This window comes from Rhincodon typus, chromosome 38, assembly GCF_021869965.1.
Source record: "Rhincodon typus isolate 14 chromosome 38, sRhiTyp1.1, whole genome shotgun sequence".
NCBI lineage: Eukaryota > Metazoa > Chordata > Chondrichthyes > Orectolobiformes > Rhincodontidae > Rhincodon > Rhincodon typus.
In genome coordinates this window covers 613,233-631,078 of record NC_063369.1, presented here as the reverse complement: position 1 = coordinate 631,078, position 17,846 = coordinate 613,233, and the positions used below count along the sequence as shown (strand labels likewise).

Sequence of the window (17,846 nt, the reverse complement as noted above, 5' to 3'; positions counted from 1 at the left end):
ATGATTCTCCACTGCTTCTCATTCATGTGCAGTGACGGATAAGCAGAAATCTCCTCATAAATATTGGGAAGGCCAAAACTCAAAACCAGTATGTCTGCCACCCTGGTAAAACCTGAAATAGTGGACTGTCACCAGTTCTCAAACTCCAATCCAAGTTTGTTGGAATCAGAGCTGGACTCTATCATCAAACTACAGCTGTCAGTGATTCAGCTTTGTCAGCAGGAGCCAGTGGAAGTGGAAAGTCGTTGTATTCCAGACCCCTGGCTCACAGGGGTTGTGCCCTTTCTAAAACAAAACCAAATCTTTGCAGAGATCACCACCAACCTTTTCCTCTGGTCATTGATTTATAATCACTTGTGTTCTCACTGACCTAATAGCATCAGATCTGCTAACACCTCACTTTTGACGTCTCTTACTCTTCTTATCTCCTTTTATGACCTTGCTTCCTCCCATTTCCATAATCTCCTCCAGCCCCAAACATACTCACGATATCTTCAATGCCTGATGTGCTTTCAGCCGATGAGGGTTGGAATTTTGTAATTGCCTTCCTAATCCTCTAGATTACAACTTTTCAGTTCTCCTTTTGAGGTGTTTCTTACAACCTAACCCTTTGACATTAAGATTAATTATCTTAATTTCTTCTTGGGTGGTTCAATGTTAGATTTTATCTGATAATATTTCTGTGAAAAGCCTTGGGACAGTTTACTACACTTAAAGGTGCCATAGAAATGCGAGTTTTTGATTTTAATTTTGTCTGCTTATTTTGTAGAGGGATGAGCATCGCCCTGGTGGTTAGTCTGCTCTTTGTCATCTTGTTGCGTTTCATTGCTGCATTTATGGTGTGGTCAATCATCCTGATGGTTATTGCTGTCCTTGGCTACGGTATGTCATGTCACTACTCAGCTGTGAAGTTATCGCTTCTGGCAATCTTCATAGATCAGGAATATTTAAATTTTTCATCAACTACCATGTACCCAGGATGACTTGGCAAATATCACTGTGCTAGTCTTTATATGGGGACTGGTGGCCTGTGTAAATCCAAACCTGCAACAAGTGTGAGCCAAGTGCAGTACTGATCCTACAGATGAGGAAGGTGTTGCTGTGTTTAATGGTCAACTTCTAGACCACGTTAGATGCCTAAATTGAACTGAGCTATTCTAAGCAATAGCCTCGGTGCCTTGGGTTAAAGTTAAGGAAAAGAAACAGTCAAGATTGATGTAACAGTCAATATTCAGATATCACTGTGTTTTGATATGTTTGTATGTATTTATGTTGTGAATTTAGGGTGAGGTTTGCAGTGATCTGAGAGCAGAAGTGGGCTATTCAGCCTACTCAGTCTGCAACTGGGCTGATCTGATAATCCTCAACTTCACTTTTCTGTCTTTGTCTTTTTCCCCGTAATCCTTGATTGCCCTAATTAAAAATGTGTCAGCCTTGAATATACTTAAGGATCCAGCTTTTGACGGCCCTCTGAATAAAGATTACGACAAATTGAATAATCTTTGAGCGTAGACACCCCTTCTCATCTCTGCTTAAGTGGGTGGCCCATTATACTGGGATTATAGCCTCTGGTCCTATACACACTCACTAGGAGAAGTAACCTTTCCACATTGATCCTGTCAAGCCCCCTTAGAATCTTGCATGTTTCAATAATGGCTGCCTCTCATTCGTCTAAACTCTGAGTACAGGGCCAACCAACTCAACTACTCCTTTATATTTAAGAAAGAAAAGTCCTTCCATACCTGGGATCAACCAAGTGAACTTTCTCTGGACTGCCTCCGATGCCTGTAGGTCTTTCGTTAAATAAGGTGACCAAAACTGTTCATGGTATTCGAGATGTGGTGTAATCAGTGCTTTGTACAGCTTTACCATCCCTTTTTGAGGTGAAAAGCCGACATTCCATTAGCCTTCCCTATTACCCGCTGAACTTGGATGCTAGCTTTTTGTGGCTCATGGCCAAGGATTCCCAAATCCCTCTGTACTGTAGCTTCCTGCAGTCTCTTGCCATTTAATAATATTCACTCCTTTATTCCTGCCAAAGTGCAGAACCTTACATTCTTTTCCTCGCTGTATCCATCTGCCAAGTTTTTGCCCCTTCACTGGGGCAAACCTGCCCATATCTCTGCAGATTCCTGGTGTCATCCTCATATGTTCCTTCCCATCTATTTTTGTGTCATTCGCAAACTTGGCTATAGTACATTCACTTCCATCATCCAAGTCAGGAATATGTTTGGAAATAATTGTGCCCCCAGCACTGATCCCTGTGGCACTCCACTAGTTGGAAGTTGTCATCCTGAAAATGAGCCTTTAATGCAACCCTGTCTTTTTTTCTGAAGAAGGATCCAGACCCGAAACGTCAGCTTTCCTGCTCCTCTGATGCTGCTTGACCTGCTGTTCATCCAGCTCTACACCTTGTTACCGCAGATTCTCCAGCATTGGCAGTTCCCACTATCTCTGTCTTTTAGTCAGCCAATGCTCTATCCATGCTAATACACTGCCCCCAACACAGTATATGTAGAAATGTTCAGATGACATGACTGTTAGTGGGCTCAGTCTCTCAGAAACATAGTGGGGAGACGGAGAGATTGCTCACTTACCCTAATAGAAAAAAGTCAGGTACTTCTGAGAGGAAAGGTGGTTAAGAAAGCAAACAATTGTGTAATATGTCTGACATTGAAACTGTTGATAGTCAATGCACATTATGAAGAAGATTAGTTATTTGTTTGGTTGTTGCAGGTATTTTTCACTGCTACGTGGAATATAAAGAGTTGAAGGGAGTTCCAGGATCAGAAGTGACAATCAAAGACTTGGGCGTCCATACTGACCTGCGAGTCTACCTACACATACGGCAAACCTGGCTGGCATTTTGTAAGCAACAGCTTGTTCCATTTCATGTTGTATTTGAATTCTGTGAGAGACGTTGAGATTTTTAACCAGACTGGTTGAGTCAGAGAGAATGGAGTTTCACCATTTAATGTAGCGGCAAAGAATAAAATGTTACCAAAGGGTGACTAACCCCTGGGCCCAGATGGTTTCACCCAGGGTCTTCATAGAGTTAGGTCAGAACATTCCGATGCGCTGTTGTCTTTTGATTCAAGGAGTTATACAATTTTCCAAACTAAAAAAAAATGTCACATTCCTGTTCAAGAATTTTCAGGCAGGTAGGAGGAAACTAGGGAATTATAGATCAGTTAGGCTAATAAATACTTTAAGGAATTACTAGAGCTTAAATTTATTTTTACTGGCTGACAGGATATGGGTGTCACTGGCCAGGCCAGCATTTGTTGCCCAAGCCTAATTGCCCAGAAGGCAGAATAGGAGTCAGCCACATCGCTGTGGGCCTGGATTCACATGTAGGCCAGACCAAGAAAGGATGGCAGTGTCCTTCCCTAAAGAACATTAGTGACTTAAGGATAGGTGATTGAACACCTTAAAATTTTCAGCTGATCAGACAGATCTAACTTGGATTTGCAAAGAGTAAATCATACCTGATAAAACAGAATTAATCTACTGAACTTGTACTATAGACCCCACACCCCCCCCACCCCCAATAGTCAGCAGGAAATTGAGAAGCAAATTTGTAAGGAGATCTCAGTAATCCCTAAGAACAATAGGGTGGTTATGGTAGCTGATTTTAACTTTCCAAACGTAGACTAGGATAGTGTTAAGGACTCGGAGAAGAATTTTTTAAGTGTGTACAAAAAAATTTTCTGATTCAGTATGTGGATGTATCAACTAGAGAAGGTGCAAAATGTGACCTACTCTTGAGAAATAAGGCAGGACAAGTGACTGAGGTGTCAAATGGGGGAGCACTTTGGGATCAGTGACCATAATTTGACTAGTTTTAAAATAGGGATGGAAAAGGATAGATCTGATCTAAAAATTAGTTCTAAATTGGGGAAAAGGCCAATTTTGACGGTATTAGGCAAGAACATTCAAAGGTTGTTTGGGGGCAGATATTTGCAGGTAACGGGACAGCTGGAAAATGGGAAGCCTTCAGAAATGAGATAACGAGAGTCTAGAGACAGTTTGTTCCTGTTAGGGTGAAGAGCAAGCCTGGTCGGTGTAGGGAATGCTGGCTGACTAGAGAATTGAGGTTTTGGAAGAAGGAAGCATATGTCAAGTACAGACAGCAGAGATCAAGTAATTCCCTAGAAGAGTTTAAAGGCAGTAGGAGTGTACTTAAGAGGGAAGTTCAGAGGGCACAAAGGGGACTTGAGAGCTTTGGCAACTAGGGCTAAGAAGAATCCGAAGTGTTTCTGTAAATACATTAGGGACAAAAGAGTAACTAGGGAGAGAATAGCGCCCCTTAAAGATCAGCAAGGCTGCCTTTGTGTGGAACCGCAGGAGATGGAGATACTAAACAAGTATTTTGCATCAGTGTTTACTGTGGAGAAGGATACAGAAGATAGACAATGTAAAGAAATAAATAGCAACCTTTTAAAAGCTCCATATTTCGGAAGAGGAGGTGCTAAACGGTCTTAAGACGTGTAAAGATGGATAAAATCTCCAGGACCTAACCGGGTGGAACTTAGAACTTTGTGGGAAGCTAGGGAAGTGATTGCTGGGCCCCTGGCTGAGATATTTGTATCATCAATAGCCACAGTGGAGGTGCCAGAAGACTGGAGGTTGGCTAATGTGGTGTCACTATTTAAGAAAGTTGGTAAGGAAAAGCCAGGGAACTATAGACCGGTGAGCCTGACATCGGTGGTGGGCACATTGTTGGCGAGGACCCTGAGGGACAGGATTTGCGTGTATTTGGAAAGGCAAGGACTGATTAGGAATAGTCAACATGGCTTTGTGCGTCGGAAATTGTGTCTCACTAACTTGATTGAGTTTTTTGAAGAAGTGACAAAAGAGGATTGAGGGTAGAGCAATGAACATGGTCTATATGGACTATAGTAAAACGTTCAAGGTTCCTCATTGTAGTCTGGTTAACAAGTTTGATCTCACTTTGAGGGAGAACTAGCCATTTGGATACAGAACTGGCTCGGAGATAGAAGACAGAGGGTGGTGGTAGAGGGTTGCTTTTCAGACTGGAGGCCTGTGACCAGCGGTGTGTAAAAAGGATTGGTGCTGGGTCCACTGCTTTTCTTCATTTATATAAATAATTTTGATGTGAACGTAGGACGTATGGTTAGTAAGGTTGCAAATGACACCAAAATTGGAGGTGTAGTGGACAGTGAAGAAAGTTTCCTCAGATTTCAATGGGACATTGATCACATGGGCCAACGGGCCAAGGAGTGGCAGATGGAGTTTAATTTAGAGAAATGTGAGATGCTGCATTTTGGAAAGGCTATTCAGCGCAGGATTTATACACTTAATGGTAAGGTCCCAGGGAATGTTGCTGAACATAGAGACCTTGGAGTGCAGGTTCATAGTTCCTTGGAAGTGGAGTCACAGGTAGACAGGATAATGAAGAAGGCATTTGGTATGCTTGCCTTCATTGGTCAATGCATTGAGTGTAGGTGTTGGAAGGTCATGTTGCAGCAGTACAGGACATTTGTTAGACTACTATTGGAATACCGTGTGCAATTCTGGTTTCCCTGCTATAGGAAAGATGTTGTGAAACTTGAAAGAGTTCAGAAAAGATTTATGATGATGTTGCCAGGGTTGGAGGGTTTGAGCTTTAGGAAGAGGCTGTGAATAGACTGGGACTATTTTCTCTCGAATGTTGGAGGTTGAAAGGTGACCTTTTTATAGAGGGTTTTTAAATCATGAAGCATGGAAAGGGTGAATAGGCAAGCCTTTTCCCTGGGCTGGGGGAGTCCAAAAGTAGAGGGTATAGGTTTAAGATCAGAGGGGAAATATTTAAAAAAAGGACCTAAAGGTCAACTTATTCCACGTACAGGGTGGTGAGTGTATGGAATGAGCTGCCAGAGGAAGTGGTGGAGGCTGGTACAATTACAACATTTAAAAGGCATCTGATTAGGTATATGAATAGGAAGGGTTTAGAGGGATATGGGCCACATGCTGGCAAATGGGACTAGATTAATTTAGGATATCTGGCCGGCATGGATGAGTTGGACTGAAGTGTCAGTTTCCATGCTGTGCATTTCTGACTGTATAACAGAAAAGGAAAATCCTGTGGATGTTGAAACTTTGAAATAAGAAGAAAATATGCGGTGTCTATGGAAAGGAATGGGGCGAATGTTTCAAATCAAGGACTGAAGTGGTGAATGAGGGATTATCTATTAGCATTTACATGGACCTTTTTTGAGGCAACTGATAAAGTCTTGTCATAAGAAATTATTGGCTAAAGTTGAAGCTTATGGAATCAAGGACAACTTGATGACCTGGTTAGGAAATTGGCTGAGTGGCACTAAACAGAGAAAAGGGGTACTGGATATATGCCCATTGGTAGGATGTCAGCAGTGGTATACCGCAAAGAGCTCTGGGCCTTCATGTTTATGTGAGAGAGAAATCCCAAATTATTGACACAAGATTGACTGCAGTAAACCTTAGGGTATAAACAGTCACCTTGATAGAACTGTGATTGATTATTGCTGGAAAAAAGGCACGTTCTGTCCAAGCTTTCAGCCTTGTGCTTGGCAGATCAGTTTACAAGGATCCCCATTTCGGGGGAAACCAGTTATTTGTACTGTATGAGAGAAGAATGATTATTGTTGGCAAGTGGACTCTAGTTCAGATGTTGCCATGGGAATGAACTCGTCAGTGATGATTAACACTTAACTGCCAAGCCTTGTACAAATTTCAATCTAGGAAAGGTGATTGGTATTGCCCTGAGAAATGAACAGACCATGGCTGTTACTTATTTTGTTGACTTGAAACATGGACAGTATATGTTTACATGCTAGATATATAAAAGCAGATAAAGGTTTCTACACACTATATCAAAAAAAAAGCAAATTAACAAAGTGAGCCTTAGTTCTGTAGTCAGACGTTTAGGAATTAATAATAGAAAATATGGAGATGGCACACGAATTGATCAGGTATTTTGTATCAGTCTTCACTGCAGACAATACAAATACATCCAGAAATAACTGAATCAGAAAATGGACAGAGGGAAGAACTTGAGAAAATTACAATCACTAAAGTAGTGGTACTGGGCAAATTGTCAGAGCTGTAGTTTGACAAGTCCCTGTCCTTAATGGATTTCATCTTCACTAGGATTGTAGTGAGATTGTCAATGCATTAATTTTCCTAAATTCCCTGGATTCCAGAAAGATTCTATTGGATTGGAAATTGGCAAGTGCTGTTCCTTTCTTTAAAAATTGGGAGGGAGAGCAAGAAACTAGACCATTTTAGCTTAATGTCAGTGATAGGGCAGATGTTCCATGCTATTGTTCAACGCTTTAAAACAGGGCACCTAGAAAAGGTCAAGGTGAGTGTCTGTCCTCTTTTGCACCATTTGCAGTCATGTTTATAGACTTAAACCTGGAATGGTTGCAATATATTTGTTTACCTTCTATTACTTTCATTGTTGTGACTTCAGGGATAATCAGAATTTTTTTCCCTAACTCTTCAATGGTATTTCATTTTGCTCTCAATTGACAGCACAAGAATATTGAATGGATTTGAGTGAAAAGGGTATCAAGAGTGTTACTTATCGTGGCTGAAAGGTTAGGCATTGCTGCTGTCCAATCTCAATAGTCCTACAATTTTTAGTTTCAGTTCCATAAGGTTAGCTTTAAATCTTCTTATTCGACAAAGACACAATTTTTGTCAAAAAAATTTTAACTCCGGAATCCTGGGTGACAGCTGCTGTTGTGGAAAGTTCTACAAAGATCAGAGTTAAACCAGTTCCAATTGATAAGGGCAGATGTCAGCTCTGATTTATGTCCCTCTGCTCCCAGAGAGAGACACACATTTAATGTCTTCCTTTTCTCATTGCAGTAATCATTCTGGTGGTCCTGGAACTTATCATCATTCTGATATTAATATTCCTACGGAAGAGGATTATGATAGCAATAGCCCTGCTAAAGGAAGCAAGCAAGTGAGTACAGAACAATTTATAAAGAGGATATTTTGAGTTCTAAGCCAGGCTGGGGGTTGGGCAGCGTTGAAGTGGAGCTGAAGCATTGGGAGGTGTGAGGGCTTGGGGTTTGAGGTAAGTGATGGGGCAGGGAGGCTGGAGGGTTTAAGGCAGGTGAATCAGGCGGTGGGCTGTGATGTGCTCTGGCTTTCGGGTGGGGAATGTTGATGGTCTCGTAGACATCTTACTGAAGTCAGTTCACAACCATATCCAGTTGGACCTTGTGGGAGAAAATCAGAAGACCGTTGGATTAAGAAAGACTCTGACAACAATATCAGTGACTTGTCATATTTTCTTTCTCTTTCCACAGAGCTGTTGGCTATATTATGTCCACTCTGGTCTATCCTGTCATCACATTTCTCCTGCTGTTACTCTGCATAGCTTACTGGGGCATTACTGCCGTGTATCCTTTGACCAATATTTTGTCTCTGTTTTCACAGTGGAATGTAATTTCTTCCCGAAAACTGCACTTAATATAGAAAAGCTTTGTGTAATTACAATAACTAGGGCGAAGATATTAAGTAAACTGATGGGATTAAAAGCAGGTAAGTCCCTGAGGCCTGAAGGTCTGCACCTGAGGGTATTAAAGGAGTGGCTGCAGAGATAGTGGATGCATTAGTTATAGTATTCCAAAGTACCCTGGATTCTGGAAAGGCACCAGTGAATTGGAAATATCTTAATGTTATACCCTTATTCAAAAAAGGAAATGGGCAAAAAGTTCTCTTCTGTTGCCCTCATGCTCTTCCCCCTTCGTCCCTCCAAACAGACAGTTGCTCTTGCTCACCCTTGCACGCTCCTTGTTTCTCAAACAAAAGCATACTTGCTCTCTCTCATATACACATGCTGTCTCTCTCTGACTTGCTCTCTTGTTCTGGCTGGCTGTCTGTCTGTCTCTCTCTCGCTCTGGTTCTCGCGCATGCTGTTGCCGTCTCCGACACACAGACACACCTCAGTATTACACTCCCCTTTGAGGCAGAGTTGTGGTTTCATGTTCCACACCAGAGATTTTAGCAGAAAAGTCTAATTTAAAACTCTACAATTGAAGGAGGGTTGTTACTGGTGGAATGGCCTCACTCTAGGAGAACCTGTTCTTTGCCAATAATGAATTGAGGCCTGTTTTAATGTCCTTTGACACCATTCAAAGTTCTCTCACATTCTGGCCAAACCCATGTAAAACAAGAAACTTCTTCATTCATCATTGATCTTTGATTGGGCCTTAGCCAATCTGATTGATTCGTTCATTATACATGTTGGTTGAGTGAATATTCTGGGCACTGTACAAATGTTCTGTATGTACCTTTTGGAGTAAATTCCCGTGTTGTAATTTCTAACCCTCCATTTGAAGAAGTTATCTGTTGACTTGACTGTTGATTCTGAAGATTCTTGTCCACCTCCAGTAAAGCGGTTTATAAAGTGCTGGCAAATGAATTGACCTGTAATTACACCATGAAGACCTGTAATCCTGATGTGAGTACTATTCCTGAACAAAACATGCTGAGGAAAAGGGGAGGGGGGCTGTTTCCTTTCTCATTTTCCCCTACCAGCACCTGTGTTCTGACTGGCACAGCCTCCAACTTGTCTGTTTGATGGTATTCTGGGAGGTTTGCTTCATCATTCAATCAGTCTGTGGCTGCTCTGTGCCATTGACCTGTCTGGACCAGATGGACCGAATGGCCAGTTCCTGTTTAAAATCGGACACAGCCTGCTGTTCCAGCATCTCTCATCACTGCTTTCCCCAACACAAGTTGTTGGAGAGTTTATCTCTGTCTCAATCAGCAGAGAGATTCTGTCCACTGTTTCCTTGTGGCTCTGGTTTATAATGGGTTAGAAAGAGGACAGCATCTGATAATAATGAATTGACAGTCTCCCTTGGTGACTGTCATTGCACTGATCCACAGCAACTTACAGTCTGCTTCTCTTCCTCCATGCTGCCCTTAATTGGACAGTAGTTGAGGTGGTAAGTTGGTCCCACCAACTCTACACATTTCAAGGAAGGATTGGTCAATTCAGTTCATGATTGAAATGTCTGTTTGTGCTTCTGGATATGCCTGTGGTTCCATCGGTGTGTGAGAGGACTTGGCTCGTCTCTACCATTTAAACAAGCTCCTAAACAACTTCAGCTGTAGTCAGTGCAATGGGGAGGGAACAATCAACAATCTGAATGGAGCGATACCAAATGATCCAGACATCACTGTTCCTGGATTTGTGTACCAGAACTGAATCGAGATACCTTGCTCAAAGTTTCCTTGTGGGTGTATGAAACTAGATCCATCTGATTTTGTGGAAATGCCTGATCTTATTGTTCCGATCTTGGGGGAAAAGCTCAGGAGATGAAATCCTTGTTGGCTTGAATGAGGACTGCTAAGGCTTGATCTGGTAGGCAATGTCTAATGTAACTTTGTAGTAAGGGTGTTGAACAGCTCCTCTACAGCCTCGTGAGGTTGCGTGTTATGATTATAGTGTGGTATTTCTGTGAATAACTTGTCTTTCTCCTTCTAGACTTTTAATACTTCCAAGATCATAGAGCAGTGCCCGGAAGCAGAGTGTATATTTGCTTTCTATGGAGGCGAGTCATACTATCATCGATACCTCATTGTCTTCCAATTCTACAACGTCTTTCTGTTCTTCTGGCTGTGCAATTTTGTCATTGCCTTGGGACAAGTTACACTCGCAGGAGCTTTTGCCTCCTACTACTGGGCTTTTAATAAACCGGCTGACATTCCAGCACTCCCTGTGTTTGCTTCAATAGGACGTGCACTCAGGTAAGTGTGTGTGTGTATATCCCATTTTGTTATTAATTTGTGGGATGTGAGCATCACTGGCTGAGCCAGCATTTATTACCCATCCCGAGTTGCCGTGAGAAGGTGGTGAGCTGCTGCCTTGAACCACTGCAGTCTACCTGCTGTAGTTTGACCCACAATGTCCTTGGGGGGGATTTCCAGGATTTTGACCCAGTGAAACTGAAGGAACAGTGATATATTTCCAAGTTGGGATGGTGAGTGACTTGGAGAGGATTGCAGGGTGTTCCCATGCTGTCTTTGTCCATCAAGATGGAAGTGGATGTAGGTTTGGAAGGTGCTGTCTAAGGATCTTTGGTGAATTTCTGTAGTGCATCTTGTAGGTAGTACACACTGCTGCTACTGAGCGTTGGTGGTGGAGGGAATTGATATTTGTGAATGTGGTGCCAGCCAAGCAGGCTGCTTTTTGTCCTGGAAGCTTCTTGAATGTTGTTGGAGCTGCACCCATCCAGGCAAGTGGGTTTGAATAATCTGATGGGGATCAAAGTTAATGCAAGAAGATATTGAATGCTGTTATCTCCATCAATTAAACCTGTACACTGAGCAGAGTCAGCCCCTTCAGGAGATGGAACTAGAATCTGGGGAGAGTCATCCCTTTGGAAGAAGGGGAAACTGTACCCCGGAGGGTGAGCACCTTCATGTGAGGGGGGAACTGTGCACGTCCACACAGATAAAAACTTTGTAGTGAAAAACTGAAACAACTAACTACTTCTAATAAAGTTCACTGTGCCAGTGCTGACGCTGTAGATGTGCCAGTAGTTTTGAACTTGCTGGTATATTGTTGTGGACATTGCAGGAAGCACAAGCAGATGCACTATTGCGTCTGTCATAACAAAGACCTACTTCTGCATTGAGCTGACTGGGGGCTGGGTGTATGAAGGGCCATTAGCCGTACGTCACAAAGTTTAGTTGTTGCATTGATATTGAGCATGTTTCTCAATGCCTCATGGTTTCCCGTATGTTGGATATGGCACTGAGCACGGTGTCATTCCCGACATCCAGAGAAATTACCCACACACATTGTGCTTGCTGCAGTGTAGTGATATTTGATTTCTCGCAGCTTTTGTCCTGGTAAGATTGGATAATTCAACATCCAGCAAGGTATGAAATTATACAAAATCGGACTTAAATCCACTGTGCAAACTACAACAATAATGACCTGATTTTCAAATTCCTAAAGGAGAGAGGTTTAGGAAGGAACTTTTGGTGTGTGATCTGGCTGGTTGTTGTCACTGCTATTAGTGAGGTGAGAGGATAGCAGACAAGGACTTTGCATTGGATGAGAACATGGAAGAGCACATGTTGAGATGTACTAAGATTGTGGATCAGGCCTCCATTCATGTTTTACAGGAATCCAGTTGGTTGGCTTGGTTGGCCGGATGGCTGGTTTGCAATGCAGAGTGATACCAACAGAGTGGGTTCAGTTACCATGAAGGACTGTCCTTCTCAGCCTCTCCCTTGCCTGAGCTGTAGTGCCCCTCAGATTAAATCACCACCATTCATCTCTCTCCAATGGGAGGACAGCCCTATGGTTTTCTAGGACTATGTTGACTTTACAGGAATCCAGAGAATGTGTCGGATGTTGTTCTGAATCGATTTGACCCACTCCTCGTCGTGAACTTGCACAAGTGGTTCCCAGTTTCATTCATTGGGTCGAAGTGCCACCCACTGGCTACTCAAAGAAGTGCATGGTCAGGTTTGTGTATCAGTCCTTTGCCTCCTGATACAGATAGCAACAATAAAAGTAAATGCAGATGAGCGGGAAAGGAACAGACACTGGACTGGGAAAGAGAAGTAAAAGTGATAGAAGGTTAAATAAGAGACAAAATCCTGAAACTTTGCTGGATTTTGTGAAGAATCTGTTCAATTTTGAGTATTTCAAAGCTTTCCTCTTTATTTTCTGATTTTCATCCTGTACAGTATTTTTTTTCCTTCGGTTCCAAACATGTTTCTAGCCTTAACCCTGCACAGAGGTGTAATTTATAAAAGGGAGATGAGGGTTCAGATCTCTCCTTCTAGGAAAAGAGATGATTCCTTCCTAGATTCTACCCCTTCCCTGGTCTCTTTGGGCAGATGGGGGGACAGCCCAAGGCTCTTCTGCAAGGTACTCCCCCTCCTTGGAGACACCTGGAGTAAAGGTGCATGTTACCAGTTACACTAAGCAATCGAGCTCCTGTGGTGTTTGCTACACTATTGACAGGGTCTTTTCCAATTAATTTTCATATCTTTCTGTTTCTGCAGATACCACACTGGCACCTTGGCATTTGGATCTCTCCTCTTAGCCCTTGTCCAGGTTATCAGAGTTTTATTGGAATATATTGATCAGAAAATGAAAGGTAAAAGCTGTTGGAACCTTTACATTCTTTCCATCATCTATTTCTTATTAGTAATGTTTACTTGCTGCTTTGGATGATGCATAGATATGTGCCCCTAGCCAAGCTGTTCCGCTGCAGTACAGCACTAATATCTATCTGACAATGTGGAAAATTGTCCTGTTCACAAAGCAGAACAAATCCAACTGGGCCAGATACCGCCCCAGCGATATACTATTAATCATAAGTAAAGTGGTGGAAGGTGTCATCATTGCTATCAAGCAGCACTTGCTGAGCAATAACCTGCTCAGTGATGCCCAGTTTGGCTTCTGCCAGGGCCACTCAGCTCCTGACATCATTACAGTCTTGGTTCCAACATGGACAAAGAGCTGAATTCCAGAGGTGAGGCAAGACTGATTGATTGCCCATGGCATTGAGGCTGCATTTGACTGAGTGTGACATCAACAAGCCCTAGGAAAATTGGAATCAATGGGAATTGGGGACAAAATCTCTGGTTAGTCATACCTGGCATATAGGAAGATGGTTGTGGTTGTTAAAGGTGAGTCATCTCTGCAGGAGTTCCTCAGGGTAGTGTCCTAGGCCCAACCATCTTCAGCTGCTTCACCAATGGCCTTCCCTCCATCATAAGGTCAGAAGTGGGGATGTTTGCCAATGTTCACCATTCGTGACTTCTCAGATACTGAAGCAGTCCATGTTCAAATGCACAAAGATCTGGACAATATCCAGGCTTGGGCTGACAAGTGGCAACTAACATTCAGGCCACACAAGTATCAGACAATTACTGTCTCTTATTGGAGACAATCTAACTATCATCTCTTGATGTTCAATGATGTTACCATCACTGAATCCTCAAATATCAATATCCTGGGAGTTACCATTGACCAGAAGCTGAACAGGACCAGGCATATAAATATTGTAGCTACAAACCAGGTCAGAGGCTAGGAATCCTGCAGCAAGTAACTCCCCTCCTGAATCCCCAAAGCCTATCCATAAGTCAAGAGTGTGATGGAATATTCCCCACTTGTCCGGATGAGTGCAGCTCCCACAACACCCAAGAAGCTTGACACCATCCAGAATTAAACAGCCCATTTGATTGGCATCACATCCACAAGCATTCACTCCCTCCACCACTGACACTCAGTAGCAGCCGTGTGTACTATCTACAAGATGCACTGCAGAAATTCACCTAAGGCTACTTAGACAGTACCTTCCAAACCCATGACCATGAAGAATTAGGGCGGGAGACACATGGAAACAAAATCCCACTCAAGTTCCCCTCCAAGCCCACTCAGCATCCTGACTTGGAAGTATATTGCCATTCGTTCAGTGCTGTTGGGTCAAAATCCTGGAATTCCCTCTGTAAGGGCTACTTACAGCACGTGGACCGCAGTAGTTCAAAAAGGCAGCTCACAACCACCTTCTCAAGTGCATTGAGGGACGGGCAATAAATACTGGGCCCAGCAATCAACACCCACGTCTCATGAGTGAATAGGAACAAAAGTGTAGTTGTTTTATTCTGCCTGAGCAGTCAATAAAAGTTTCCATTTGTGGTTTGCAGGTGCACAGAATAAAGTCGCAAAATTTATATTGTCTTGCTTGAAATGTTGCTTCTGGTGTTTGGAGAAATTCCTGAAGTTTTTGAACAGGAATGCTTATATCATGGCAAGTATTCATCTCCTTCCAACTTCCTGTGGCTCAATGGTTAGATTCTCTGGTTACTTATCTCAAGGCTATTTCTGGGATCTTGATGAGCGAAAATCGGTTCCTCCGTTTTAAAAATTGTTTTCCCCTCAAGATTTGCTGTCTTCCCTCTGCCGCCTTCTCACATTCCTGTTGCCCCTGCTCCATCACATCCTCCTCCTCTCCTAAGTCTCGTTCCCTCTTGCTGCCTGTGCTCAGTCGGAGACACCAACAGAGGGGCCAAGGACAGAAGAGGCTATAAGTGACCCTGAGTGAGTGATTTGTTCCTGTTTCTTTCCTGTAGGTTGCAATTTATGGGAAGAATTTCTGCACTTCTGCAAAGAACGCTTTCTTCTTACTGATGAGAAATATTGTCCGGTGAGTGGGATGGTAGGGCAGCCTGGAGGGGGGTTGAGGAGGAGGAATGAGGCAGGGAGGGGAGGGTGACAGATGGGATATCTATCTCAGCAGCGAGGAGCTCATGGAAGTCCATCTGTGAGAAGTTACCCAGTTCTCTGTTTTCCCACAGGGTCGTCGTTTTGGATAAAGTCACAGATTTTCTACTGTTTCTGGGCAAACTGCTTATTGTCGGAGGAGTGGGTCAGTCTCTGTTTATTTTCACTCTGCTCTCTGTACAATGGAGAAGGTTTTGAGGTTTGTTTTTCCTGAATCTCCTGTCGACCAGGCTGTGCCAAGTACAGATAATGGAAATTCTGAGATTTGACTGTCTGCACCCCCTCCACCTACAAAAATCCAGGACCAACAGCTTGATGCTTCCCCCCCACCCAGAGGACTGCCCTTTCGCTCTCCCTCTTCACACTCTGCCCCGCCAGTTCCTCGTTCTGCAATCTTCATTTCTAGTTATTCAGTGAGATGGACATTTCGAACTTGGGATTATGAACTCAATTTGAGTGGGCCCCATGAGTTATCAAACGGAGTGTGGTACCAGATCAGAGAAACTCTAAGTCCTTGATTCCATGCTGTGGTGAATCACACGCACCTACTCCCACATCTCTGTAGATCTGTAGGTTTTATGTTACTTTAATATTAGAAATTGAGACACGTGACCCTTTCTGCAGAGTTACAATAGCCCATTGTTGTTGGATAGTAACTCCCAACCCAAGTGGTCTGATTGGGAGCTGACAGGCTGCCTCATACACTCACAACTTGTTGTCTCCTCACTACCATGGATTGTTTCTGAGCCTGGCTGTGATAGTCTGTGCAGAGTGTAAACATTCTGTTGACTGATTAGTGACAACTTGGTATGGTATGGCAAGGCCAGGTTATATCGTGCCATGAAGGATTAATACATTTCTGGTACCAAGGGTGGTCTATGCAGAGTTCAGGCAATTCTTGGTTCTCCAATTGCCCTGTGTATCCCTGAGATAAGGGGAAGTAACCAAGAGTTGCGAGACCCTGAGCATGTGAGATGTGTTTGAGAACAGTTTGAGATTCCAGTGTAATCAGTTGCTGATGTTCAGTGGAGCAGCTGTCACATTAGGAACAAGCAACAAGTTGGAATCAAATCAGAGAAATTTTAATCTTTTTGGGAGTTAATGTTGGTATGGACTCTGCTGCTGGCTGCTTGAATCCTTAAGAGGAGAACATGATTTCCCTCACCATGCTGACCAGTGTGTGTTCATTCATCTTAATAAATAAATCAGTCAGTTGTTGAGTGATTGATTGCTAAAGTCATTCAGTCTGTCTCTATTCTCTAGGTGTTCTTGGATTCTTCTTCTTCACGAAACGAATAACCATATTTGAAGACAAGGCTCCAACCCTGAATTACTACTGGGTTCCACTGTTGGTGAGTGAGATCAGTCAAGTGCTTGCTTTAAGCAGAATGTGTCCCCACACCTTTTTTAATGCTGGGTGTGCAACAAAAGTATGGCTGAAAGAATACATTCCCCTCTTGGGTGCTTTTCCATTGTAGACCTTTACCTTGAAGTAAAGACAGTAATTAGTGTGCTGTACAGTGAGTAAAAGCCAGCAAGTTCACATAATTACTAATCCTTGCTGTGTGCTAGTTAACTAATATCAGGCACTACCATTCATACAGTACAGGAGCAAAGATTGAATCTGTGGAAAAGCACTGATTGAAGCAGTGATACTTCTGTTTGTGTTGCAGACTCTGATCGTGGGTTCTTACCTTGTTGCACATGGATTCTTCAGTGTGTATGCAATGTGTGTGGACACTTTGTTCCTCTGCTTCTGTAAGTATGCTACTGGAACACTTGTGATCTATCTGTATTTAAGTTACTTGACAGCTATTGTAACTAAAGATGGGCCTGGCAAATTGAATTCTCATTGTGTTTTCCTGATAATGCAAGTTTTTAGTGGAAAATTTTAATAACTTTAAATAATTAGGTATTGCTACAGAATGAACTGGAAACTTATTTTTAAAATCTGACTTTTGTTTTCGTCACTTCTGGAGACTTGGTGAGTCAGTCTGAGGAACAGCAGAGCTGTATAAACCAGGAAAGCTCCAGTCAGTAATATTTACTGAATTTGCTAATTTACATTGGAATGTCAGTACTAGCACTCCAGCAGGCCTCTAGAAAAGATGAGAATTAGCTGAGACACCTTCTCGATATCCAGTGATTCCTGTTGTGCCCATTGACTGAAAGCAGCTTCACACAATGCTCCCCAGCAGCTTGTTGACACACTCAGTCTCAGCTTTACTTGTGGATTAGCTGTCATCTCACTGGCACAATGGGTTTAAAGGGCTAAAGACCTCCTCGTTCCTAGAATGATCAGTTATGTGAGGATCTGTAAGACAGAGTCAGCACTTCTAGGAGAAAAGTACAAGGCAAATAAAATCATTTTAGTTCTTAATGTCCTAGTGAAAGGGTTAAAAGTAGATCCAGATTAGAGATTTCACCTCAGCAAGAACCAGAATTTTTCGCTGGACAGGTAACTTTCCAGTATCATGTTCTGATTTCCAAATAAAAACCAAAAGAACTGCAGATGCTGTAAATCAGGAACAAAAACAAAGTTGCTGGAAAAGCTCAGCAGGTCTTGCAGCATCTGTGGAGGAGA

General features: G+C 42.7%; 1 protein-coding gene across 2 annotated transcripts in view; it reads left to right on the top strand.

The window, feature by feature from the left end:
- slc44a2 (solute carrier family 44 member 2) overlaps nt 1–17,846 on the top strand; it is a 76,871-nt gene that overhangs the window by 55,324 nt on the left and 3,701 nt on the right. For both annotated transcript variants that reach the window (XM_020517152.2, XM_048617903.1), the window contains exons 10-21: nt 770–882; nt 2,737–2,868; nt 7,858–7,957; nt 8,307–8,399; nt 9,376–9,463; nt 10,496–10,758; nt 13,036–13,130; nt 14,686–14,789; nt 15,112–15,185; nt 15,337–15,407; nt 16,526–16,614; nt 16,936–17,020. In XM_020517152.2, the coding sequence (XP_020372741.2) occupies nt 770–882; nt 2,737–2,868; nt 7,858–7,957; nt 8,307–8,399; nt 9,376–9,463; nt 10,496–10,758; nt 13,036–13,130; nt 14,686–14,789; nt 15,112–15,185; nt 15,337–15,407; nt 16,526–16,614; nt 16,936–17,020 (1,307 nt within the window). The remainder of the gene's footprint in view (nt 1–769; nt 883–2,736; nt 2,869–7,857; nt 7,958–8,306; nt 8,400–9,375; nt 9,464–10,495; nt 10,759–13,035; nt 13,131–14,685; nt 14,790–15,111; nt 15,186–15,336; nt 15,408–16,525; nt 16,615–16,935; nt 17,021–17,846) is intronic.